The sequence below is a fragment of the Zalophus californianus genome, chromosome 9 (assembly GCF_009762305.2).
Source record: "Zalophus californianus isolate mZalCal1 chromosome 9, mZalCal1.pri.v2, whole genome shotgun sequence".
Lineage (NCBI taxonomy): Eukaryota > Metazoa > Chordata > Mammalia > Carnivora > Otariidae > Zalophus > Zalophus californianus.
The window spans coordinates 3,582,312-3,608,390 of record NC_045603.1 but is presented as its reverse complement, the minus strand read 5'-3'; the positions used below and the strand labels follow the sequence as shown (position 1 = coordinate 3,608,390).

Genomic DNA, 26,079 nt, shown 5'->3' with positions numbered 1-26,079 from the left:
ATTCCTCATCAGGGAGGCTGATGGGGTTCGGTTTCAAATGCTGGATGTGGGGGGAAGGCAGCATGGGGGTGCCTCGAAACCAGACACCAGGAGCAGCAAGTCTTGGGAAATAAATGGATTCATGCTCTGTGTCAGAAATGATCAACCAAAATTCACATCAAAGAATTCACACACGGCTGGACTTTGGGAATGTCCTAAGGAGTCAAAATGCAGCCTTGAACGTGTACCGACTGTCACTTCTCACACGCACTGGGGCTCAGACCGGACGTGAGGGTCTGCTGAACAGGGCCCGAGGGGCAACAACCGCTGCCCCAGGAAACGTGGGCCAGACTCCGCCGGTCCCAGCACAGAGGTGACCAGCCCTCCCCAGGAAGCAGGCATGGCATTTCTTTGAAGCAAACTGGAAGATGGGGTCATGAGGAGAGTAACATCCAGATGCACACGTGCTTCCAGGATCCACACCAAATTCCTAAGGGGCCTCCAGTGGGGCGCTGGGGGAGCTCAAATCACGGGACCAAGGTGCTGACTCCAGGGAGGCCCAAAGCGGGCCTGCATGGAGTGCCCACGCTGGTAGGAAGGTAGCAGGACACGGTCTAGCTGGAAACCACTCTGAGGCTCAGTTTTCCCACCTGTACCACGTGGGTGTGGACTCCCGCTTGCCCTCCAGACAGGATCCCTGCTCCCGAGGCAAGCCTGCACGCAGGTGCTTTGGACCCCAGGACAGTGAGGTGCTGATGAGTCTACATCCTTATTTGCAGGGATTCACCACCAGTACCACACACGAGACGGTAGGAGAAGGAACGTAGGAAAGACAGGTTAAGGAACATGGGGGTTTAACCTCAAGGCCCAACCACTTGCTATCACCTCACCCCTTCTGATTCTTCTCAAGGCACTTGGGCTACTTGATTTTTCTTTTACTTTTTTTTTTTTTAAAGATTTTATTTACTTATTTGACACAGAGAGCAAGAGCACAGCAGAGGGAGAGGAAGAAGCAGGCTCCCTGCTGAGCAGGGAGCCTGACGTGGGACTCCATCCCAGCACCCTGAGATCATGACCTGAGCCAAAGGCAGATGCTTAACTGACGGAGCCCCCCAGGCACCTCAGGCTACTTGATTTTTCTCGTCCTAACTTGCCTTGCTTTCCCCGTCCCCCCCAAAGCAAGTCCCTGCTGCAGGAACCCCACCTGCCCGCTCATACTGTATCCCACAACAAGGCTTGGCCACATCAGACTCAATGCACGGACGCCATGCACGTCAGGCTCACCTGCACTCCGGATCTGCCACACAGTAAACACGGGGGGAACCCAAGAGCTACACAGACTACACAGGCTTCCCCAAGGCCGTGAAACTGGCCAGGCGTCTTCGGAACTTGGCACACGATTCTGTGTCTCCATGAGGACAAAATGGCTTGCTCACCGAGAACCCGGCTGCCCCTCCCTCCGTGTGGAGCTGGTGCCCACGGCCCAGGCCCGGAGACGGTTCTGGACAACGGCTCATTCCCTTGTCCCACGTCACCTGCATCTGCAGTCAGGCGGCTGGGGTAAAAAGTCAACTCAGTGGCCAGCAGAAGCTCCCCAAAATTAAGTTGTAAAAGTGTTTACTTCTCAAGCTTTTATCCTTAATGGATAAAAAAAGCCCAGACCTTTCTTGATTGTTTTTCTGTAAAGACGTTAGAAACCTCTGTCCTGAGGACACAGCATCCCCCTTAGGGGGCTGGCAGCAAACAGCTGCCCGCCAGTCAGGCAAGGCCACTTACTGGCCACCAGGTGGGGCAGACAGTTGCGTATTCTCACGAGGAGACACGCCAAGTCCCTGTGCACAGCTGCGGCTGAGGAGCGGTCAGGTGCTCCTGACTCCCTCACCCGCTCGTGGCCGGGGGCAGCGTCCTTACCACCTGGCGCCTGGGCGGCCTCTTCCAGAGACTGGAAAAGTTCATGGCTACCACCTTCAGGGTCCTTTGGGAACAAAACAGAAAAGTGGATCTGAGCCCCTTTGCAGAGTGCCTGAAGCTGGTCTCACGCCAACGTGAGGCCCAGCCGTGGACAGCATGTCCACAGCCTCTGATGAGCATCGCCTCCCGGAGGCCAAGCGCTCACATCCTGACCCCACAGGGCAAAGTCACCTGACTTCCGTGCCCGCCAGACTCATCTATAAAACAGGTAAAAATAGCACCTCCCTTGTAGGATGAAATGCAGAATGAATGTGAAGGGTTTGGCACCGCACCCCAGGCGTGAGGGGAACGTCCCACAAAAGCTTGCTGCTGCCCTGTGGTTGCTAAAAAGATAGGATGAAAAGCCAAAAAAAAAAAAAAAAAAAAAAGGTGCAAATGGCCGTTCTCCCTATATTGTTGCTGTCCTAATATTTTCTTGTAGTTAAAAAAGAAAAAATTCTTTTTACGTCTTTAAAGAAAAAAGGAGCAATTCGCACCTTGCACGTAACTGTGTCTTCAGCCCCTGTTCTTCTCCAGAGCGGCCCCAGAAAATGTTGGATGGTGCCAACAGATGCTCCGTGTTTGGGGGCGTTAAAAAGAGAAGATTTTCAACAAGGGTCAGAACCAAGTGCTCACTCTAGAGTTTCTTAAAAAAAAAAAAAAAAATCACACCAGCGCCTTCCGTTTCTCAGGCCAAGGTGGACCTAACGTCTCCTTAGGTGGCCAAGCCTAGTTCACGAACGACCCCAGCCATGGATAAAACAGGGGCCCTGTGCTCTTCTGGTGGACGTACATGACGGGGGTCCGTCGGGGCCGAGGGCTGGAAGGCCTGTGTGCTCAGCTCTGGGTACTAATAAGCGTCTCCTGCAGGCCCCAGTGATCTCCGTGGGGACAACTTCTGCTCTGGACGAGATCCACGGGGCACGGCGCCAGCCCCTCACCAGCCCGGCCCTTCACCAGACAAAAGCTCCCAGGGTCTGTAAGGGGCCAGGAGTCTCCACTGCCGTCCCCACTGGAGGGGGTCAGGTCCCCCCTCTGCGGCCAGCTTGGCCAGCAGGCTCCCCGGGTTTCTGGGAACCAGGGAGTTTATGCAGATTTGCTCCGAGGGGGTCTTTTTCTCCAATGACAAATGAGGGGCTCAAAATAGGGGTTCCTGATGTTTAAAGAGCACCTCTTGGAAAGCTGGGGTAATGATCCTTCTCTTGGGGGCTTTACTCGACGCAAACTGGGGGGACCTTCGGGCACCGGATGAGAAGCTCACGTCCCTCCACAGGTGGGGTCTACAGATCTGACGGTCGGCTACTTTCCACCGCACGAGAGGTGGGGCAGGGAGCACCCTGAGCAGTAGCCCGCGGGGTCCCAGGCACAGGGCCCTGGCGCCTGGGAGGGGCTCCTGGGGCCGCCGAGGTAGGCTCTGGGCTCAACCCACCCCTCCCAGGACAGAGAGGATGGATGGCTCCCGGCAACAACAGTCACTCCCGCCTGCGCAGATTTACAGGCCACCGTCACCTTTTCAAAAAGCCTCCTCAGACGAAGGGAGAAAGGCTTATAGGAGATGTGCACACTTATACACACGTACTCACGCGTATGTGAGCACACACATTCACTAGCATGCACATGCACGCGTGCTCACGTGCATACACACACACTCCTGCAAAGCCTCGCCTGCTCCCGCTGGGACCCTAACAGGCCTCTCTCAGTCCCCAGAGTCTGGACAGCAGCACAGACACCCCCCCAGGCCCCTGGCTCCTCCAGGCCGCCCACAAACCCCAGGGTCTGGGAATCCGTGTCGCCCTTGGATCCGCGGAGCCCACAAGTGGGCGAGAGCCACTGGACCCTGGCTCGGCCCACCTCTGGCCCCCAGGGCCTTGCTCTGGGCCTCGGCTTCCTCCTCCAAGGGTGGACATGAGGACCCCGGTCAGTAAATGTCCTCGTCCCCCGGGGTGGGGGCAGAGGCAAGGAAAGGCAGCAAGCCTGGGGCGGGGAGGGGCCCCTCGGGAAAGCTGGGAGGGACGGGGGCGTGAGATAGGCAGCAGGTGCAGAACAGTGACCGGTGCCAGACCGGGAGCCCAGGCCCGAGGCTGACTTTCCACACCAGGCCGTGGAACACAAAGGCCCCAGGGTGGGGCTGTGTGAGTCCCGGGCAATAATTATGTTTCCACACCAGGTGACTGTCTACCATCTGATGAGGCCGTGTTTTGGAGAGGAAGCATGTGAGTTCCAGCCCCTGGGCCGCCCACAGGCTGGGGCCCTCACCAGAGTCTCTCGGGGACTGCTGGCCCGGACCCCCACAGAGGCGGCTCATCGGGCTTTTCTCTCTGCCCGTTGGGTTCCCAGGGAGGCACCGAACCTTCCAGGCCCAGGATAAAGCGGTGGCAGACATGGCCCTCCGATTCGGTCTCGAGAGCCCTGATGGTCGGTATTTACGGACTACCCACGGGCACAGATGCAACAGAGGCCATTCCGGTCCTGGAGAAACGGGCTGCATCCGCGGAAATGCGGCGGGAGAGAGACAAAAGCACTCGCGCTCCAGACTGGAGGCTCGGGCTGAACCGGCGAAGCTGCCGAGCAGTAAATCACGCGGCTCCTTGTCAGTGGGCGAAGCAAAGCCGGTGGGACCTCCGGTGCCGAGGCAGGGACAACAGCCTGGCCCCTCCTTCCCCCCAAAGCCTTGACGTCCTTGGCAAAAGTTTACCTAAACGTTAAAACACCTGGTTCATAGCCCCATCACCCAGGTAACTTCTGCCACACTCGTGAGAAAACAGAAGATACAAAAAACATCACAGAAAGGTACAAAATAAACACAAGAGACATCCCTTCCATCTTTCTCCCCAGGGTCCTCCACCATGTGGTAGACTGTGGACAAAAAAAAGCCACAGTGTTTCTGTCACAGAATCCCAAGAAATAATAAATATCTGACGTTTTAATACACCACACTTTGGGGTGGTTTATGACCTAGAGCAGAAGGTCTCTGACACATGCTGTTGATGGATGTGGAGTTTCTTGGGGCGGCAGGGGAGGGAACCTTTCAGAAAAAAAATATGCATATGCCAGCACCTATTTATCTATCTTGCAAAGTTCCATTAACGAAGCCTTTAATTTTGAGATCATTTTAGATGTGCATGCGATTGTCAACAACAACAGAGATATCGTGGGCCCTTCCCCAGTTTCCCCCAATGGTAAACATCCTGCAAAACGGTAGGAGCGTCACAGGTGTCAGAGCCTGGTGTGGACAACCGAAACGGCAGGACAGAGAACATTCCATCGCCCCTGGGACCTCACCTGCTGTCCCCCCACAGCCACGCCTGTTTCCCTCCTGCCCTCACCTCGACCCCGGAAAACCACTAATCTCTTCTCCAATTCTGTCCTTTCGACACCTCAAGAATGTTTTATAAATGGAATCATGCGGTACATAAGGGGGCGAGGCCGGCTTTTGTCACTCAGCATATGTCTCTGCTGTCGAGCACCCGGAGTCACAGTCCACCTTCCGTGGGAGGGATGCACCACGGTCCGCTTCACCATTCACCCACGGAGGCCACTGGGCTGTCTCCGGTCTGGGGCTGCTGTGAACACCCGTGTGCAGACCTCCGTGGGGACAAGAGCTGCACCAAGTCACGAGGGACACAAACCTCTGGTTTTCTTCCTCTGTGCAGTCTTCATCTGGTTTTCCTATCGGGGTACTACGAACATCCCAGAGACCTGGGAAGCATCCCCTCCTTTGCTATTTTTCTGGAAGGGACCATTTAGAATTGATGTGATTCTTTAAACATTTGGCAGAATTCTCCAGTGATACCATCTGGGCCTGGAGAGTTCATTTGGGGGAGTTTTTAAATTACAAATGCCATTTCCTTAACAGCAATGTGGTCATTCGATTATTTATTGCATATTGGGTGGGCTGTGGCGGCTTGTGTTTTTGAGAAATTGGACCGTTCCATCTGGGCCTTAAATGCACACAGGTAGGTTGTGTGTGAAATTCCTCCGCTGCCCACCGGTGTCCGCAGGGTCTGTTCTGATGTCCTGTTTTATTCCTCGCAGTGGGAACTGTGTTGTCTTTCTTTTTCCCCTCAGTCTTGCTAGAAGTTTACCAGTGTTACTGATCTTTCCAAAGCTATTTCATCGATTTTCTGTATTACTTTTCTGTTTTCAACTCTTCTGGTTTCTACTCTTATCGTTATTATTTCCTTCTTTTGCTTACCTGCTTCGGGTGTATTTTGCTCTTATTTTTAGAAGTTCTTAAGGTGGAAGCTTAGATTACTGATTTGAGACTTTCCTTTTCTTCCTCATAGTGTTTTTAGTGCTATGATTTTTCTTCTCGGCAATGCTTTAGCTACATCACACGTATTCTGGTATTTTGTATTTTCATTGCCTCTAAGTTTATAACAAATTTTAAGCAAACTCCCTTCCTTCTTTCCTTCCTCTATTTTCTCAATAATTTACTACATCAGCCAAAGCTCTTAGCACCGGTTAGAGTTAGTGGTAGAGTCAGGCCCAAGGAGGGAGCAGCTTGCAAGCCAGTGGCCCAGTGGGTCAGCACGTTGTTTAAATAACGGTGGAGTGAGAAAATAAATAACCGTATTGAGGGTAATGGGAACGGGTTTCTCACTGAGAGAAAAGAGTTACAAACATGAAACAGGAAAAACTAGATTGACTCTGTCGTGTCGGGATGGAATTCAAGGATTTCAAGAAGTACGGACAAAACCACCAGGACCTTCGGGATGTGCGTACGCGTCTGTGCACACACACCTACACACATCCGTGTCCTCGTTCTGCCTGGTGAGTGAGACACCCCAGCAGCGGCAAGAACCCTTGGCACCCAGATCTTGATTTCTCAATGCCATTCTTTGCAAAAAGAATCCAGAGTTCTGTGAGTAAATGGCTCATTCCAGGGCTGGGGCAGAAAAAGTACAAAATGAGCCTGGAATATCTTTTTCTGCCAAAAAGCAAAGGAGTGCTAATAAAAACAGTGGGGGTGCCCAAAGGCCAGAGCTATATAGAGCTCTAGCACTTACACCCAGCAGCCAAATCTGAGATATGGGCCAAACAGGAAACAATCTGAACGTCAAATTAACGACAGCAATAGGGGCGCCCGGGCGGCTCAGTCGTTAAGCGTCTGCCTTCGGCTCAGGTCACGATCCCGGGGTCCTGGGATCGAGCCCCGCGTCGGGCTCCCTGCTCCACGGGAAGCCTGCTTCTCCCTCTCCCACCCCTGCTGCTTGTGTTCCCTCTCTCGCTGTGTCTCTCTTTGTCTCTCTGTCAAATAAATAAATAAAATCTTTAAAAAAAAAAAAAGAAAGCAATAGATTATGGTCCACTGAATAAAACAGGAATTTGTGAAACCCTAGTAATATAAATACGCAGAAAGAAGAGAGAACTCCTTGTACAGCAGAAAGCCAACTGATACATGTGGAGAGCTTGATGGAATTAGAACACAACCAACATTCAGCACAGTGACACCTGACACAGGTGTGACCACTGAGGGTGCTCAGACCAGCAGGTTCAATAGGAGGAGTGTACATATGGGGGGGTGAGGGATAGAGAATAATAGAGCAAAAATGGAAAAATGTCAACAATTGGGCATCAGGGCAAAGGGAATATGAGTTCTTGTTTTAATTTTGCAACTTTTCTGAAAGTTTGCAATTTGAAATTAAAACGTGTATGGTCCGGGGCGCTTGTGTGGCTGAGTCAGTTAAGCGTCCGACTCTTGATTTTGGCTCAGGTCATGATCTCAGGGTTGTGAGACTGAGCTCTGAGTTGGGCTCTGTGCTCAGCGGGGAGTCTGCTTCTCCCTCTCCCTCTGCCCCTCCCCCTGCTCATGCTCTCCCATATGCATGCGCTCTCTCTCTCAAATAAATAAATAAATCTTAAAAAAAAAAGTGTACGGTCTACAACTTTAGGTCTTCAATGCGCTTGTTAAACCTATGAACAACATTCTTAGAGATCTTTCCGCATCAGCACATAGAGCGCGACCTCATTACTCTTCATGGCTGTGTGACACTGCACTGCATGAACGACCCTCCTTTCTACTGAATAACTTCTCAGTTTCTGTAGGTTGGGCTCTACCAGAGAACGATGCCTCCCCACCTATAAAAAACAACAATTACAAATGCTGCCATTTGCACAGTTTTGGAAAGAAGTACGTCTATCACTCTGAAGCCCTTGAGTTTTCTGGAACATTCAGCAAAGCGGAGGGAGGCTCCCCCCCATCTGACCCCAGAGTGCAGCCTGTGGGGCCGTTACTCTGCACTGGCCCACACATCGCCCACTTCCCTCGGGACACCTGGAGTTCTAATGTGAGGTCAGACCCAAAAGGTTAGGAGTGACTTGAAGAAACACAGAGTCTGAAGTGTGGCCGGGCAGAGTAGTTTCAAATGACCCATGCTCTGGGTGGCCCCCTTTCCTCAAGGTCATGGAAACCTCAGGCATTTGGATGTTCCACCCAATTAGAAGCAGAGGACACTGATGCTGGAGGGGAGTTTCCATTCAGCCGGACCTCTCCTGTCTTTATGAAAACATTTCCAGCACTTACCAAAGGCAGCCCACATCATCCCAGAATGGCCCTGAGCCAGAAGAGGCCAAGCCCACCAAGGCTGGCACATCCAGCCCAGCCATGAGGGGCTCTACCCCCTCGTCCAGGCACGTGTGGCCGGCCAATGCAGCAGTGTCCCCTGCTGAGGCCTCTGGGGACACATGACAACAATGGGGGATAATTCTGGTTGTCACAACTGGGGGTGCTGCTGGCGCCAACGGACAGAAGCCAGGGACACTGCTCAGCACTGTGCAGGCCCCTGGAACAAAGAATGAGCCACCACTGAGAGGTGTCAACAGTGCCGAGGTGGAGACACCTGCCCAACACACCTCACCTCCTCCTAAGTCTCTTCTTTGCCCAACATCCAAATCCCCAGCCGGTGTGGTCCTGCCTCACGCACCACCTCCAGCACACCCTCTCTCCGAGCCCCACGCCCTGCATGGTCCATGTCTGCCCAGCGGTCGGGAGATCGCCCTGCAGACTCCTAGTGGGCACGGCTGGCATGGGCAGACACTCCCCGATGCCACGGGAGAGGCAGACACAAGCCATCCGTGTTTCCCCAGGATCTTACTAAACGTTTCCTTGATGACGTGTCTATGTCTCCAGCCCTGGGCTGAGAGATGCTGGAGCAAAGTGAGAGGCCTCCACAGGACCCCTGCAGATGCCCAGCATGAGAGCAGCCCCAGGCACAGAGCAGGTGCTCAGGAAGTGAGAGATCCCCTTTCACAGAGTCCTCTCCAGGAAGAGCGAAGAGACAAGACGGCCACATGAGAGCCGTTTCCATAGGGAGCGTGCTTCTCCCTGTCCCCCGGCTGCCCCGTGACCAAGCCTGAGTTCCAAGTGGGAAAGACATAACCTTCCCCATCAGGTACGCTCACGCTTCTGCACGTTGGTGATGCGAAAGTTTATCCTGCAAAATAGCCTCAGAAAAAAATGCACATCTGCGATGGAGTCAGATCACAAATCCTCCAGATCGGCCCCAAACCTCTGCAGGGGGGCATGGGAGGGGCTCTGCCGCGCTCGACAAAGTCCAACATGTTTGTGCAAAGTGTCTGCTTTCAAAAACACCTTCCCAGGAGAAAGCCCAGCTCTCGTGCATCTTCCCTTCATGGAAGGCAAATGACACCAACAGACCCTCTCGTCTACAATGTCATTAAGCAGAGAAAAAGTAAATGGACTTTGGCCTGCTCCCTGCACGGGAGGCCGACCCATATGGACTTCATCAAGGGTTCATTGCATCTGGCTTCTGGCTGGCTTTGGCCAGTGGGAGCCCAACAGGAGATCAGAGGGAGGGCAGGGTGAACCACCAGGAGGGCCTCCGCGGAAGGTCACTGCCCCACGTAAGTTGCTTCTCTCCATGACTCTGTCTTTGTGGGCTCCGCCCTCCCGTTCCTCCAGGCCTGAAGGTGGTCACAGCCCTGCTGCTGCCACCATCCGGGGTCACACACTAGTCCCCGTGGGCACCCCACGCCTTGCCCCCTGTTTGGGGAATAAGTCCTGCTGAGAACATCCTGTTTGAGGGTTCCCTGTTTCCTGTGAGGACCCTGCCTGATAAGACAGCCCGGACAGACTTGGGGAGGGTCTGCAGGGGCCCCCACGGGTTCCCCTGCAGGATGCAAGACATGCAGAGCAGACCACACCTTGAGAAACAGGAGGCCAGGGAGGGCATGTGAGCCAGAGCCGGGCAGTGGGAGAGTGCAGGATGCAAGAGATGCAAGAGGGGACCTCTGACTCTCCACCATTCTTCCCTCCCAGACCGCCCTGAATTATTCAGATACGTTGTCTCGTATACAGAGCGCAGGTGAAGGGGCCCATGGCTGAGGTGCTCAGGAGCCCAGGCAGGTAGGGCCGCACCAAGGACCACAGTCGGCATGGACCACAGAACAAGGGTCCGGAGGGCAGAGCCACCAGCCCTTACGGACCACTTCCTGAGTCACTTTCACCCCTTATCCCAGGGGTGCCCTGCCTCGGGGCCAGCAGCCCTCCCACCCCTGCCAACGTGCCTGCTGAGCCCAGCCCAGCTGCAGGCCACGCCGAAGAACGTCACCGCATCTGGAGACGTTAAGAGCCTGGGGCGCTGAGTCACACAGAAACAACACGCTCCCCCCCCCGCCCTGCCCCCGCGAGACAGATGTGCACCGAACACTTCCCGACCGTGTGACCCGCGAGCCCCATCGCAGAGGCCTAAGACATACATGGAATAACCTCAGGCAAGAGAGGAAGTGGCTGAGCCCCAGAAAGGAGCAGCCTAATCCCGCGCTGAGGGTCTGGCTCAGTGGCTCAGCACTGCTGAAAAGCCGGCCCTGGGAACGGAAACGGCAGGCTGCAGGGATGCACCCCTGTGCGTCTCCTGGCGGGAGACTCCCTCTTCTGGAACATTCCGGCGGGGGGCCTCCGCGGGGGGATTTGCCAGCAGGCAGGCCCCTGGTGGATGCTCTCTGCGTGCAGGCAATGGCCGAGGATGATGCATTAGGACCTAAGCAGGGGTGACCCCTCCCGACCCGGCTCAGTTACTTGGGCCATCCACAGATGATTCTAGAACATGCTACGTGCAGGCACGCTGATGGGGAGGCCAAGGCCAACACGGTCGGAAATATGAAAGCCCTCAGCCGGGCCTGGGGAGGTGGGCTCCCACATAAGCAGGAAGGAAAAGTCACAGGTGTGCCTTCTCTGCTTCCCTGACAGAGCATGGGCTCTGGGGGGGTCCCTGGGCCTAAGCGGGCGGACTGGCATCCAGGCAGACAGAACAGTCCCTGAGCTCAGAGCGAGTGTGCCCCACGCTACAGAGACACAGCCCTGTCCTCAGAGGCTCCTGACCCTCCAGCACACAGGGGCACCGTCTACTCCCTGTGCCCAAGAGTAGGCTGTTGTCCCTCACCTACCTGTGGGGGGGCCCTGGAGTGCCCCGGGAAAGAGAAAAGCGGCTTGCAAAAACCACAGCGAGGGCAAGTGGAACATTCTGATGAAAAAACTTGTTTCCTCACAAGCCCGTGCACAGCAAAATAAAACGAAACCCAAACTGCCCACACCTTCGCAGCATTTCCTCCAAGACCCTCCTGACTCTTGCTCGGGTCACGTCCAGGTCAGAGCGGATAATTCTGGCTTTGGAGTCGCGTGCGAATGGCCTAGAATCACAGCCGCCAGTAACGGCTCGAGCCAAGGCCGCCGCAACGCATGAACGTCTTCTGCGCCTTCCCCGCCGCGGGGTGATCCCTGGGGGTCCCCGAGTCTCCCCACCCCAGCACACGGACCCTCTACAAATGCTTATTGCCTAAGTCATGTTTCCAGCCAGTATAGACGTTTTTAAACTTCGGAGTATAAATGACTTAAGAAAGAAAAGCTGCCAGGCTGGCAGGAGGCGTGGGGGGGGGGCACCCCGTCCTACCTTGTTGTAATATTGCACCCGCACCGAGTGCCAGCGCCCGTCACTCACGCCCCCGGGAACCTGGGGTGTCACTGTGGTTGTAGTCTCACCTGCGGGCAGCGGGGAGGGGGGTCCAGAGAGAACACACGTTAGTGGGCCACGAATAAGACAGTCCGGATAAACGCTCTCTTCCGACCGCACGGATAACGCGGTGAATGGCTTCTTAAATATTTTTAATCGACAGATGTACAGTGAGTCCCCACGTGGAAATTTGAGCTGTCTTCCGTGTTTTCGGCATCCTAAAGAACGCCACAAGGAACACTTCTGTGCATTCTGGATCCCCCCCCCAGCCCCCAACAGGACAGATTCCTAGTAGAATTAGGGGATCGGCAGGTGAGCGCAGCTAAAGGCGCTGCCCGGGATTGGGGTGGTTCCCACTGACAACGTGCCCGTGAGGGGCTCGGAGGGCCGCTCCTTCCGGGGGGGGGGGCCCACCTGCTGAGAAGGTGAGCTGCACTTGTTCACCCACAACCTCCAGGGCAATGAAGTCGTGCTTCTCGTTGAAGCGGCCGTTATAGAGCAGCAGGGCGTTCCTCTCCCGGGTGGCAAACCTGTGGGGCCAAGCAGAGGCACATCACAGAACGAATGACCCCTGCATGGAAGGTTTGCAGGTGGTGGGTGTAGAAGCAAGAGGCTGCCCAGACGCGACACGCCCGACAGCGTGGGGCCACACTCAGGGAAGACTCTGGTCCCCGGGCACTCATTTTTCTCATCAGCAGTTGACAGCCCATAAAACCTGCTTGGCGATGTTCTTTTCTGGAAATGGCAAACCGGATTGCACAGAGAAATCTGGTCTCCACGGCCTGGAGAATAGGAAAAGATGACATCTGAACGGTGTCCTAAAAGGCACTGAACCAATTAGAGATGTCTGAAGAGAAGAACGCGCGGTGCATCTTCTGCACCTGGAAACGGATCCCCACGCGTGCTCCCCAGGGCACAGGCACGCGGTCCCCTGCCACGCAGGGAGGCTGTGTTGATGACTACCTCAGGGTAGTCTTTGTCCCTTGTCTCCACCACCGGACTCCAGCTACACAAGGTCTTTTTCTTCCCAAACACTACACTCCTCCCTGCCCCAGGGCCTCTGCACCTGCTGCTCTTTCTGCCGGAAACAATCTTCCCTGGTTCTGCAGACCCCTCAAGAGACACTCAAACCGCACTTTCCACAACTCATTTTATCCACACTGTGCCCCCACCTCCATCGAATCTAACACATCAGTCTATTTCTGAAATTATCCTGCTGATTTATTTGTTTTTAATAACCTATGATCCTAGGGGCGCCTGGGTGGCTCAGTCGGTTAAGCGGCTGCCTTCCGCTCAGGTCACGATCCCAGGGTCCTGGGATGGAGCCCCGCATCGGGCTCCTTGCTCAGCGGAGAGCCTGCTTCTCCCTCTACCTGCCGCTCCCCCTGCTTGTGCCATCTATCGCGCTCTCTCTGTGTCAAATAAATAAAATCTTTAAAAAAAAAAAAAGAACCTATGATCCTTAAGGGGAGGGAATGACTCTCATTCACCGCTGCATCCTGGAGCCCAAAACAGGGCCCATAGAAGAGCTTAATAATGGTGTGCTGAATAAACGAATGGATGGAAGCATGCCTGAAAAAGCAGACTCGTGAAAATGAACAGACCTGTCAGACTTCACGCATTTGAAGCATTAAGAACCACTTATTTCAACAAGAGATACATCTTCAGAGATCCTTCTCCCAACCCCGTGGTCCAAGGAAAGCCAGGGATCCCTGAGTCACAGCCAGGCCTCCCGGATGCCCTGCTTACAGACACCCTGGAAAGTGTCCTGTATGAACTCGGGACGGTTTCCCAAGTGGGCTGGATGCCGGGGGGGATTATTCCCTTGGATTCGAGGTTGGTTTATCCGTTTTCATGCAGCAAGGGTCTATCAGAACCAGCTGCAGGCATGCGACCCCAGGCTTTCCTGTGAGTTACTTAAAATGTAACTCACCTCGAACCCCCTCTGTTTAGGACACAGTGAGAACTGGGAACACACTGCACAGAAAAAACACCCATATAGCGAAGGGGACACTTCGGGGTATGGAGTGAACAGGTGGGAGAAGGGGACAGATTACGGTTACGACAGATGCTCGCTGGGACACGCCTAATTCTCCCCAGCAGGTTGCACTGCTGTCGCTTTCTCTTTGGACCAAGCTGGGAGCTGGTACGGGCTGTTGGCATCAAATGGTGCTGCGTGGCCCCACCCCACCCCACGCAGGCACCCAGAGGTCCACTGCTGGACACGGAGCGCTCACAGGGGACCCAGGGCCAAGGGGAGGGTCCGGATAGCACAAGAGAAAAAGGAAAGACTAGAAAGAGCGACCGAGACTTGGCGAGCGGCCGGGGGAGAAGCAAAGAACAGCGGATGGGGGCAGGGGTGGAGGAAGAGAGGCAGCTGGGAACGCGGGGCCCGCCTGGGAACCCAGCCGCTTGGCAAACAGGAACCAGAAGAGGAGAGAGTCGAAATCACCTGAAACAAGCTGCTCACTGCTGCCCAGCCCCCCTTCCCCGCGGCGCGCCCCCAGGAGGCAGCGGGGCCCCCCCACAGCAACCACAGCCCCCACAGCGCAGCTGCTCTGCTCAACTTTTGGGAGGACTTTTCACGGTTTTTGCTGTCGAAGTCACTCCCTAACAAACTGCTCACTGATTTAGCGGGGCCCTGATGTCCCAGCCACTGCCGGCCAAGTGGGAAACGGCCCACGTATGGCCGCCAAACTTAATCATCTAAAACTGCTACGCTGGGCAAGCAAGCAGACATCCCATTATGTTCCTCGCCCATTTAATTAAATGCTTTATTTTCTAGCTTCTCTCTGAGTCTGGAGCCAGCAGACTTCCTGTCGGTCTCCGGCAGGGCTGCCATGGGCCTGCCTGCCTCCCGCACCAGGACTTCCGGTCACCTCATAGGTCAGCCTCCAGCAGGGACCCCCACCTGCGGCTTATCCGCTGCGCATGGTCACTGCACAGCGTGTGACCGCAGGCTGCCAGCCACGCCCCGGTGGCGGGTGGCGACGGCTATACAGATGTCAGGATCACATGCCCCAAACCAGCGCCTGTCACATGCCAGGGACACATTTGCCAGAAGACATAAAACGCCTCTGGCTTGGAGGGCAGACATCCACAGAAGCACAGTGTTTTAAACCTCCAGCCACGTGGGGCACAGAGTGGCCAGGAGGAATCCCACGGCAGAGCCCTAGCTTTGGAGGCTGTGCCCTTGGGGTGGGCCTGCTGCGCGCAGGTCTTGTGGGCAGAGGGCAGAGAGCCAGGACCCAGCGCCTGGCATGCGTGGCCCCACTGAGCCGTCCACGCTGAAGGCGGACACCACTTATACCTGCTGCAGCCTGGGGAACAGGTGGGTAATGCCAAGCACCAAGAGAGCCAGGCATGTCCTCTGCACCCCCGAGCCCTCACGGCACGCCCCAGGCAGGGACCCCTATTGACTGTTCTAACAGAACGTGGCAGAGCCACGGGCTGTGCGTCAAAATAAAACAGCAACAACTTCAAAACCATGGCCTCCAAGTGACCCGAGCCTCAGAACTGCTGTTACAGTCAAAGGAAGCTGCCGTCCAGGCCTGGAGGGCCAAGTGGGGGTCCAGTGTCCTGCCTCCCCGCTGATGCCCCAGGAAATGGCAGGGCCTCGAGCACCTACTTGGGCTCCATGGTTCACGACACTCTTGTTATTTTATTAAAGCTGGAGTCTTGGGGTTACAGGCCAGGAAGCAGTGGCCGGCCGCCTACTGACCTCTGGACGTCTGGGGTGTGTCAGGACATAGGACGAAAAGCCCCCGAGCAGCTTCAGGCCAGCAGCGGACAGGCAAGGACAGAGCACCAGGGTCGATGGCGGCCTGAACCCACAGGCAAGGACGCCAGAGGGGAGGGTGGCAGACAAGCAGCAGTGACCAACTGTGCTGTCCAGCCTGGGCAGGGGTCCTCCTGGAGGAAGCAGTGGGGGTGGGCGGGCTAGCAGGAGGTGGGAACGCCCGGGGGAGCCTGGGCAGGTCCAGAGAACCACAAGCAAGCGAGGGCGGTCCCATCACAGGGCACAAGGTGCCAGACTCAGGGGGTGCCACAGGTCAGGCCACAGAGGACCTGCGCCCTACTAGGAAGTATGGGCTTTACCCCAGGCCGTGGGCCAGGCCCGGCAGGACTCAGGCTGACTCAGGCCAAGCGGACGAGCCCGGCGCTGTCACACCAAGTCACGAGGGAGAGAGAACAGGGCCAAGGTGCTGGGCACCGGGAAGGGAGAAGAGTCTGCACAGAGGACAGGAGGGAGGCTCACAGGACCTGCGTGAGGGAGAGGTGTGGGGAGAGGCCAAGGGGGGGCCTGTGCCTCAAGCAGCTCTGAAGAGAGAGGTTCCTCTCGGGTCTGGAGGCGCGCTCGGGGACGCCCACACGGAGAGGTCAGCGGGCCTGAACCACATGTCCAGTGGCCCAGACCTGCAGAGCTGGCTTCGCCTGGGATCTCCACGTGATCCGGGCCTTTCCCCAGCACTGACATCCAGGGTCCCTCCTACTGGATTTTAAGATCCCTAGGGACATTTCTAAAATCCTTTCTGACTCACCTCAGAGCGTCTCGTGCACGACAGGTGCTCAGTAAGCGCCGGAGCAAACTGAGCGCACGCTGGCCCCAACCGCTCGGCGCTGCAAACGCGCTGTGTGGCCCTCACAACGGCATAGGCCGGCTCCCAGCTCGTGCGCCTGGGCCCGTCCCGCCTTGTTCCCAGCACACGCACCGCATTTCCCAGGGAGAGCTCTTTCCTTGAGGCAGCCAGCTCCCGGTACTGGCTCCACTTGGCTTGAGCCAATGGCGGTGCGTCGCGGCCACTTACCAAAAAGATCAGGCCTCACTCCCAACTATTCTGGACTGTAGGTCCCAACTGCACTCTCCAGGGCCTGTTGGCTGCACTGCACCCCTCACCCGTTCAGGAGGCAGGACCCCCAGAGAGGAGCCTGTCTTCAAAGGGCAGCTTGCAAGGGCAGCCACCTTCTGGGGTGCCTGCTCGAAGGACACGGGGTACTGCATTCCCACTGGAGACCACCTGAAGGGCCCCCAAACAATGGCACTAAATGAAATAAAAAATACACCCCACTTCCCTAAGTGAAACCTGATAGAAATCTTTAAAGTAGAAATGACATTTTTTTAGAATTAAATTAAACCTAAATTTAAGGTTTAGGAGAAGCAGAAGCGGAAACAGTGAGCTCAGCACACGATACGCCCTTGGGTCACGGGTGGGGAGCGGGACTGCCGGGCAGCCGGCCCCTGGGCCACAAAGCAGGAAGCCAAGCTGAGTCCCCCGCCTGGCGCCAAGCCTGCGGGCCCCTGCGCCCTCCACTTCCAGCCACCGGGGTGTCAGCAAGTGGGCAGGACCCAAAGGGTGAGGGCTGGCTTCACGGCGAGTGACCTGGGCCGTCGTCAGGGGCCCACACGGGGGTCAACCCTCCGCTGCCGCCGTCCTGAAAGTCTTCATTTCTGAGCCAGGGCCCCCCCCTGTTGCCGACCTGCAGGGGGCCTCCCAGATCAGCTAGCCAGTCCTACAGCCAGCCCTGACCAGCCGTGGCCTCCCAGTGACCCGAGCCTCAGAACTGCTGAGGGCACCTGGAGAGACATGGTGCAGGGACCTGCGATGCTCTAGCGGCAGGAGCCGTGGCAGGAACGCGCGGGACCACACTCACGTGAGGGAGATGGTGAAGTGAAAGCGCTGCCTCAGGCCTCGGAAGGTGACAAAGGACCGGGGCGGAAAGCTCCTCGTGGTCACCTCGCAGTAGGGCCTCTCGAACTCGCCAGGAGGGCACACACAGTGGAAGCCACCGATGAGCAGGTTCACGCAGGTGCCCCCGTTTTTGCAGACCCCGTGGGCGCAGCGGCCCGAGCGCGTGTTCACCTCGCAGTGCTCTCCTGGAGGACAAGACAGAGACGGGGGAACATTACCCTGAACCCTGGAACCCGAGCCGCCAGTGCCACCGCCTGAAGGTGCTGCAAGGTTGGGCTGAGGGTCAAGGTGCAATGTAGACGCTGCAGGATCTGGGCCTTCCCAGGACCGTGTCACAGTCGTCCAGAGTAGTGGCACCCCCGGGGGTTCCTCCGCAGGGGGCCTGTCCCCATCCCAGCCCTGCTGGGGTCCCCACGCTCTGGGGGGCAGCGTCACGTGCAGCCGTGAACACCTCTCTCTTAGGAGAGAATCACCCGGAAATGAGGAGATTGACAGGGGTCCTCACGCCCCCCACACACACCCGTGCCGGGGTGGCGGCTCTGCAGTCCGAACGGGGGCAGACTGGGGAGCACGCGGAGCCTCCTGCATGCACCTGGGCTGCCCCCGCTGCTTCTCACGCAGAGCCCCCTGCAGCCTGGCCAACGCTGGGTCCCTGTGTGTTTGTAACCTGTCCGGCCTTCCCACTGGCCCTGGAGCTCTCCAAGGGCAGAAGTCTAAACCTCAGTGACAGCAGGGTTCTGGAAGCTTCCCCAGAGAGACTGCCTCCACCCTGGAGGCCTGTCAGACCCTGTCTGTTGGGAGGATCCCCGTGCTCACCAACGGGGGGACACACTCAGGGAGACACAGGTCCATCCTGAGCTGGCCTCTGTGGCAGCCAGCAGCACTTTGCCTGGGCAATCCTTGCTGCCCGGTACAGGGCTGGCGGCCCCATGGCCCAGGCCTGCCTCTGCCACACGGTGTGGACGCTACCAGCAACGCCCAACGCCCGCCGACCGACGGGAGCTTCTAATGACCAGAAACTCCCCAGCTCCTACCAACACTCTTTGCCAGTTACAGATTTTTAAATGAATACCTTTTAAAATATAAGTATGACATTCATGTCTAAAAAAAAAAAAAATCACTGTACAAAAACATGGCACAGAGAGTGAAAGCCATCAGTGGTCTCCTGCACACCCCCCAGGGACAAGTCAGGGATGCTGGATGCCCGGCTCGCGCTGGCCGGCCTCTGTCCACTCTGCTCAGGGCTTTCCTTGGAGATCCTTCCGGCAGCACCCGGGCTTCTGCCCCTGCTAACGGCTGCACAGTATCTCATGGGAGGACCCATCAGCTCTACTGTCAAAGTGCACGTACGCTGTTTATGGCTTCTTCTTTTTTTTAAAGATTTTATTTATTTATTTGAGAGGGAGAGAGAGAGAGTGAGCACAAAGCAGGGAGAGGGAGAAGCAGACTCCCCACTGAGCAGGGCTCGATCCCAGGACCCTGAGATTATGACCCGAGCTGAACGTAGATGCCTAACCGACTGAGCCACCCAGGCGCCTCTATAGCTTCTTCTATTGCAAACTACTTCCAGTATGCATCCATGCTGTGTGTTAGGAGCATGCCTCCTGAGAAAGACGGGACACAGTCTAGATTTTGATAAATATTTCCAAACTGCCGTCCACGAAAGGAGGCAGAACGTACACGCCCTCCACCATTACCAGGTGTGAGCACTCTCCAAGCGTTTCCATTTCGGGCCAACGACAGAGGGGTTCTATGTGCATTTATTTTAGGGGAGGGTCAGCATCAAACTGTTTGCATTTTATTGGCAACGTCCATTTGCTTGAGGTTCACCTCTGTTTATGCATTTGTGGCCACACAGAAACGTTCCATCCGGGGCGCCTAGGTGACTCAGCTGGTTAAGCGACTGCCTTCGGCTCAGGTCATGATCCCGGGGTCCTGGGATCGAGCCCCGCATCGGGCTCCCTGCTCGGCAGGAAGCCTGCTTCTCCCTCTCCCACTCCCGCTGCTTGTGTTCCCTCTCTCGCTGTCTCTCTCTCTGTCAATTAAATAAATAAAATCTTAAAAAAAAAAAAAGAAAGAAACGTTCCATCCGCGTGCGGTCACAGTTATCAACTTCCCTTCGGTGACGCTAGTCCCCTCGGGTTAGTACGAGGCCGCTAGGACGAGGTGCGGGACACAGAACTCCCCAGATGCCTCACAGGAGCCGCGGTGCCCGCAGACAGCAGCCTTCACGTGGCAGCGGCTTCCAGCCTCGTCTCAGCTGGCCAGGCCAACGAACAAAATACCGCAGACCCGGTGGCTTTGAACAATAGACACTTGTTTCTCACAGTTCCGGAGGCTGGAAGTCCACGATCAAGGTGCCGTGAACCGAGCGCCTGCCGAGAGCGCTGTGTCCGGGAGCTCACGCGGCCCGTCGCCGGTGTGTGTGTGCGGGTCGAGCTCTCTCGTGTCTCTGCGTGTGAGGACACCGATCCTACCGAGGCCCCGGTGTGCCGGGTGCCGACGGCTCATAGCCGGAACTCTGCACCCAGGTCCTCCCCCCAAAGCCCTCAGCCCGAGAAGCCGCCCTTGCTGGGACCGCCCACAGCCCGCGACCGGTCAGCAAGGAGACGGCCCAGCGCTGGCCATCAGTGAAGCGGGGACACGAGTCAGCAGGGGACCCTGTTGCCTCCGAGGGACAGCCCTGCACCCCAACCCCCAACCCCACCCCCCAGGCGCGGCTCCCGAGAAGGCAGATCGTCGTGGAGACTCGGAGCGTTTCTCAGGGACGCGACTCAAACGCGCAGGTCACTGACCACTGTAAGGAAAGCCTTTGGGTCACCTGACGGAACGCTCCAAAGGAGCTTATTTTGGGGGCACAGGCGAAACAAACCTGTGATTAACATTGGAAGCAAATGGTACTCCTGAAAAATGTGCGCTTTCCCTCTCCTTCCCCGCCGTATCCCCCAATCTTCGTCCGTGGTTGCAACAGCCCAAGAAAGTACAACTCGCTCAGCAAAGGTGACTCCAGTCTGAGCCCCGTCAAGAACAGGGGAGGGGGGCTCCACGCTGCTGACGTCTCACCGAGTCCCATGACCGTGCAGGGGCCACAGCAGGCCAGGGACGCCCCCACCCACCCCCAGGGCTGAGCCCACCCCTCCAGCCTCATTGGGCAGGCTGAGGCTAGAAGCCCCGGGCAGCCCAACCACCTGTTCCCCGCCAGGGGCTGCCCCCCAGGCGAGTGTTCACAGAGAGGCTTGGTTTGCACCCAGCTCCGAAGTGAAAGGAAAAGAGCTTCTCCACCGACCCGCCCAGACCCCCTTGCGGCGCCACCCTCGATGGAAACTGATGTCCCCCAGCCGACTCCTGGTAAAAGTGCGGGGCTCCGCCAGGTGCCAGACAGGCTTGTGCTCGTGCACACACGCTCACGAGTGCGCACACATACCCTCACACATGCACACTCATAACTGCGCACGCGCGCGCACCCTCACGCACACACTCACACACCCGTACACACATGTGTGCCGCCTCACACACGCACTCACACACCCGTGCACGTGTCCTCGCACACGCACACTGACTTCACACGTGCTAACACACCTGTGCACACACGCAGGCCCTCACACGTGTGCACACTCATAACCTCATGCATCTGCGCCTCACGTGTGCTTACACACCCTCACAACTTCACGCACGTGTGCCCTCGTACACATGCAGATACACACCCATGCACACACGTGTGCACCCCACATGTATCCACACAGTCGCACACCTGCTCGTACACACACCCTCACGCACACACACCGTCCCCCCCACACTCACACCCGCACACTGGCGAAGCAGTGTTCCCGGCCTCCTCCAGGTGGATGGCCTGCGGCCTTCTTAAATTCTCTGCGTTCACTTTCAATGCTCAGCTTACAGCGTGTTTGTCCTTCATACACTTCAAATTCTCTAATCTCCGCTCTAGAAATGTGGGTGACATCTGGGAGTGTTTGCTCTCCGAGTTCCAGGTGGGCATGTCGGTGGCCAAGCACAGTGTATTCCAGAACAGAGGCGCCGCGAGGGGACAGGGCGGGGTGTGCTCCCCAAATCGTGACGGCAAACAAAGGGAGGCCTGGCACGGCCCTTCCCACCGCGCTCCGCCCCGAGCTGCTCCAGAATCAGCCACGCGGGCCTTGGTCCAGGCGCTCCCACGTTCACCTGGGTGAGTGTGAAGCCCACGCCCCCCTGGCTGCCACAGCCCCTCCCGAGCTCGGCGTGGCCGTGCACCACGGAGGTCTGCCCTCAGGCCGCGCCCCCCGTCACCATCACCCGAGGGCCCTCACCCTTCACCCGGCCTCCCAACGTCCTCCGCGGCCCAGGGACAGAAGGCCCCCCGCACCCAGCCAGAGAGCTACGCCGTTCTGGAAGACCTCTGACTCTGCTGCCCAGTAGTCCTGCTTCCAGAGCAGTTCTCCGTGGCTGCCCGGAAACCTCCTTCCTCAGGAGGAGCAGGAAGGATAGCCACGTGGCGACTCGCGGGTTCGGACCATCCGGCCGTCCACAGAAAAGTCGAGACAGATACCAGGGGGTTATCCCCATCCCTCTCCTTGTAGATCATGCTATTTTAAATAAGCTGTAAATAAAGCTAAGTCTCCATGGAGCTGTTTGTTTGAACTGTAAAGTTTTTGGGTGGTTGTTTTTTTTTTAATTTCCAATACGATTCGTCTCCTAGAGCTGCTGCAACAAATCGCAACAAATTCAGTGGCTTAAAACAACAGAAACTATATTCTCTCATAGCTCTGGAGGCCAAAAGTTCAGAATTAATGTGTGGGCAGGGCTGGTTTCCTCTGAGGCTCCAGGGGAGGGTCCCAATTCTTCTAGCACCTTCTGACTCCTGTGGCTCCCGGTGCTCCTAGGCTTGTGGTCAGGTCCTCCAGTGTCTGTTTCCATCTTCACCTGCACATCTGCCCTGTGTCCTAAATCCCACCCCCCCTTTCTCCTACAAGGACGCCCAATCATCGGATTTAGGGCAGACCCCAAACCCAGGATGATTTCATCCTGAGAGCCTCAACTAATACAACTCAAAAGACCCTATTTTGAAATGAGGACACATCCTGAGGTTCTGGACACGAATTTGAGGGGGGACACTACTTAACCTACTACAGCAGTTCTCCGTGTTTGTCCTAAAATTACGAGCACAGTAGATTTTGGCCTCCGTGTGTAGTGCCGAGGGAAGAGCATCCGACCCTGTGGGGCTGCACCTCCGGCTTCTGAGCAACTCTCTCGTGTCTCCACCCTCAGGAGCGCTCTTCCCCAACCCGGTCCGAAGGCCAGCGAGGGGTGGAGCACCCGGGCCAGCTGGGGCCGGTGCCCCGCCCCCACGGCCAGGCCTCAGGCGCTCTCCTCTGGGCCCCCCCCAACCTACCCAACCACTGCCCAGACCTCAAACCCCATCCTCCTTTTGCCAAAGCTGTTCTCCTCAGGGTCCCCTTCCTTGGGGAAGGTTGCACCCTCTGTCCGGGACAGGCAAGCCCCAGAGCCCAGAGCCACCCCCTTCCATCCCCCTCATCCCCATCCATACCCCCCAGCCACCTCCTGGGGTCCTGTGTCGCTCGTCTCCACGGCTGCCCACACCCCCGGCTATGCAGCCCCATCTGCACAAACAGCAACCTCGCCATGGACACCCTGAACCCAGGCCCGCCACCCACTGGCTTACAAACCTGCTTGTGCTTCACAGAACACCAGAGAGAGCTTTTCAGAATGCTGGCCTTGCCAGGTACCGGCTCCGTGAAGACCCCACTCGGCCCCGGGGCCTGGCCCTTAGCCACACCCCCAGCCCCCGTGCACACCACACCCGCCCACTGCACGCCCCACACTCTGGCCACATGATCTCCCTCCTCACAGGGCTGTCAGGGGATGCAACAGGTTAATGCAGGGGGCCCCAACATTCTCATTGGGCATAACCCAACAGTGACCGTCTTCCTTGGGGCCTGGCCTCTCTTCTGGCCTCCGTGGGTGGCTTCCCTGGGCCTGGATGCAGCCCCGTCTCAGGCATGTTGCCCTTAGCAAACTTCACCCACACGCCTGACCAGGACCAGGGTCCCACAACAGACACTAAAGGGCCCAGAAGCTTCCCTCTAGAGAGTGTGTTCTGGCTCCAGGGTGGGGACAGGGGCTGCTGGAGCCAAGCCTAAGAATGTCCAGCACAGAGAGGGTGCCAGACACAGAGGGGGGGCGCCCGACGAATGCCCCTCATGCAGCAGGTATGCGGCAAATGCTCCTGAAGTGAAGTCATGAAATTCCAGGATTTCCCCGGGTCCAAACCAGTGATTAATGCTTGCACAAAATTATAAAACTTTACATAGTTCACGTATTTGATTCAAACCGTGTTGGGAAGATGCTGACGTAATGAACAAAGAATTACTTTTATAGCTAAACACGCCTTTTCTAGAAGAGACCAGTGAGAACTCTTGAGTGTTCGGTCTGTCCCACGCAGTGGGGTGCTGGCCAGTCCTAGGAGCCAGCCCTGGGTCGGGGGAGCCCTGATTTGTAGCATTTTCCCATTTCCACGGTGTGCACACTCCCCCCACGGCCAACTTCAAGCTACCAACTTGACATTACTGAGCTCGGAAGAGATGCGATAAGATGGTTTTTAATGCTAAAAATCATCTTACTTTAGGTAATGAAGATGGATTGAATTTAGTGAGCCCCGTATCTTTAACTTTTGATACAGCTCTTATAAGAAACAACTATTAAGATGAAATCCAAGTGTTCTCAGATGCGTTTCCTATCCAGAGTTAACTTCACCTTCCCTTTTCTGGGAATTCTCAAACGAAGTGTGGGCTTCTCACATCCCAACATCCTGCTTAGAGTCAAATGCTTGTTCTGGGCCATTCCAACTCTGGGGCGATCCTCCCTCCTCCTCCTCCTGTGCAACCCCTCCCAAGACGACTGCCAGCCCCACCCCCACGCCAAGGATCAGGTTCACCTGAGCAAACAGATAGCTGCACATGCACGGCACCACAAGCCCCCTACAGGGAAGGGACACAGGGCTCAGCCTCCTGGTCACAGCCACAAATGCAGAACCCCAAGCAGAAATTTTGGAAAGGACACCCCACCACCCGAAACCATTCTTAACTATGAAACCAAAGCTCCCAGGAGTCAAGGTCCCTCCAGCCCCATGGCCTCATGCACACGCCCCCGATGGGATACCTGTCCCGCACCAGGCTTGAGGCTGGGAGTGAGGGCACACTGCGTGCCTGCCTGCCCAGGGCCCCCAGCCCTCGGTGTCAGAGCCACAGGCCCTCCGTCTGAGGGGGCTGAATCCCCTGGAGAAGCCCCAGCCTGAAAGGGCTGAAGGCCAGGGCTCACCTGCAAGGTGACAGCTAGGAACACAGGGTTATGGAGGGCAGGGTGTGGGGGCCCGGCCAAGCCCCTCACTTGCTTCCTTACTGCTCTAAACTCCACAGCACCAGGTATGGGGACTCTTCTGTGACACCATCTTGCAGATGGGGAAACTGAGGCCACGCCTGGCACAGGGTATAAAACATAACATTTTTTGTACGTAACAAAAAAATTCCTTAAAGATAAGGCAAATGCAAGGAAGAGATGGTGCCCAGGTGCGGGAGCCTCTGAGCTGGGCTCTGTCCAAGTGTCAGGGGGTCATGGTGCGAGGGGCAGGGTGACCACTTAGCCCCAGAAAGGGCCCAAACAGAGGACAGGAGGGCCCGGTCCTGGGCATTGGGACACCACGGTTGGGCAGGAGGTCTGTAAATGAGGAAGGGGTAGCCAGGCACCTCGGCCTCACTATATAGAGAACCAGCGGGCGAGCAAGACGGGGAAACAGATGACATAGGAGTGGGGTGTGAGTGTGAGTGTGAGTGTGGTGTGTGTGTGTGTGTGTGGTGCGCATATGTGTATGTGTGCACTGCATAGGTGTGGGTGGCGTGTGATGTGTGCGAGTGTGATGCGTGTGTATGTGTATACGTGTGTGCCATGTGCGTGATGTGGACAGTGTGTGTGCATACATGCGTGTGACGGTCACGTCAGGACAGGAGCGGAGAGGCAGGGCCGGATGCAGGGAGATGCTGATGGGAACCCGGACCAGCACCTGCCACGAGCCGGATTCCGAACTTGACCCGGGGCGGCTCCGGGCCGGAGACAGAGAGACGACAGGGTCCCAGCCAGCCAGGAAAGGGGGGTGCAGCCAGACGGAGACCCTCGGGACTGGAGGAGGGCTGGGCATGGCCCCACGAGGGCAAGGGCGTGTACAAATCGGACGACTTACGTTGTTCTATAGACAAAATGACAATCCCCTTCTAGTCCTAAGATCTAGCTAAGGGCTTTGACCTAGAAATACGAGGACTTCCAAAGGCAGCCAGGGGAGAAGGCATCGGGTATGAAGCGTAAAAGGAACTCTGGAAGCCTGAAGTTGAGGCAGAACTGCAGATCAGCAAGGCATGCAGAGGACAGAGCTTCAGGAGAGGGTGCAGGGCCCAGACTCTCCAACCCAGGACAGCCTCAGAGGC

General features: G+C 56.7%; 1 protein-coding gene across 3 annotated transcripts in view; it reads right to left on the bottom strand.

Annotated features, from left to right (window-relative positions):
* CELSR1 (cadherin EGF LAG seven-pass G-type receptor 1) overlaps window positions 1-26,079 on the bottom strand; it is a 140,081-nt gene that overhangs the window by 49,488 nt on the left and 64,514 nt on the right. For all 3 annotated transcript variants that reach the window (XM_035729133.1, XM_035729134.1, XM_035729132.1), the window contains exons 3-5: window positions 17,553-17,775; window positions 12,315-12,430; window positions 11,841-11,929 (exon numbers count right to left, since the gene is read on the bottom strand). In XM_035729133.1, coding sequence (XP_035585026.1) covers window positions 11,841-11,929; window positions 12,315-12,430; window positions 17,553-17,775 — 428 coding nt within the window. The remainder of the gene's footprint in view (window positions 1-11,840; window positions 11,930-12,314; window positions 12,431-17,552; window positions 17,776-26,079) is intronic.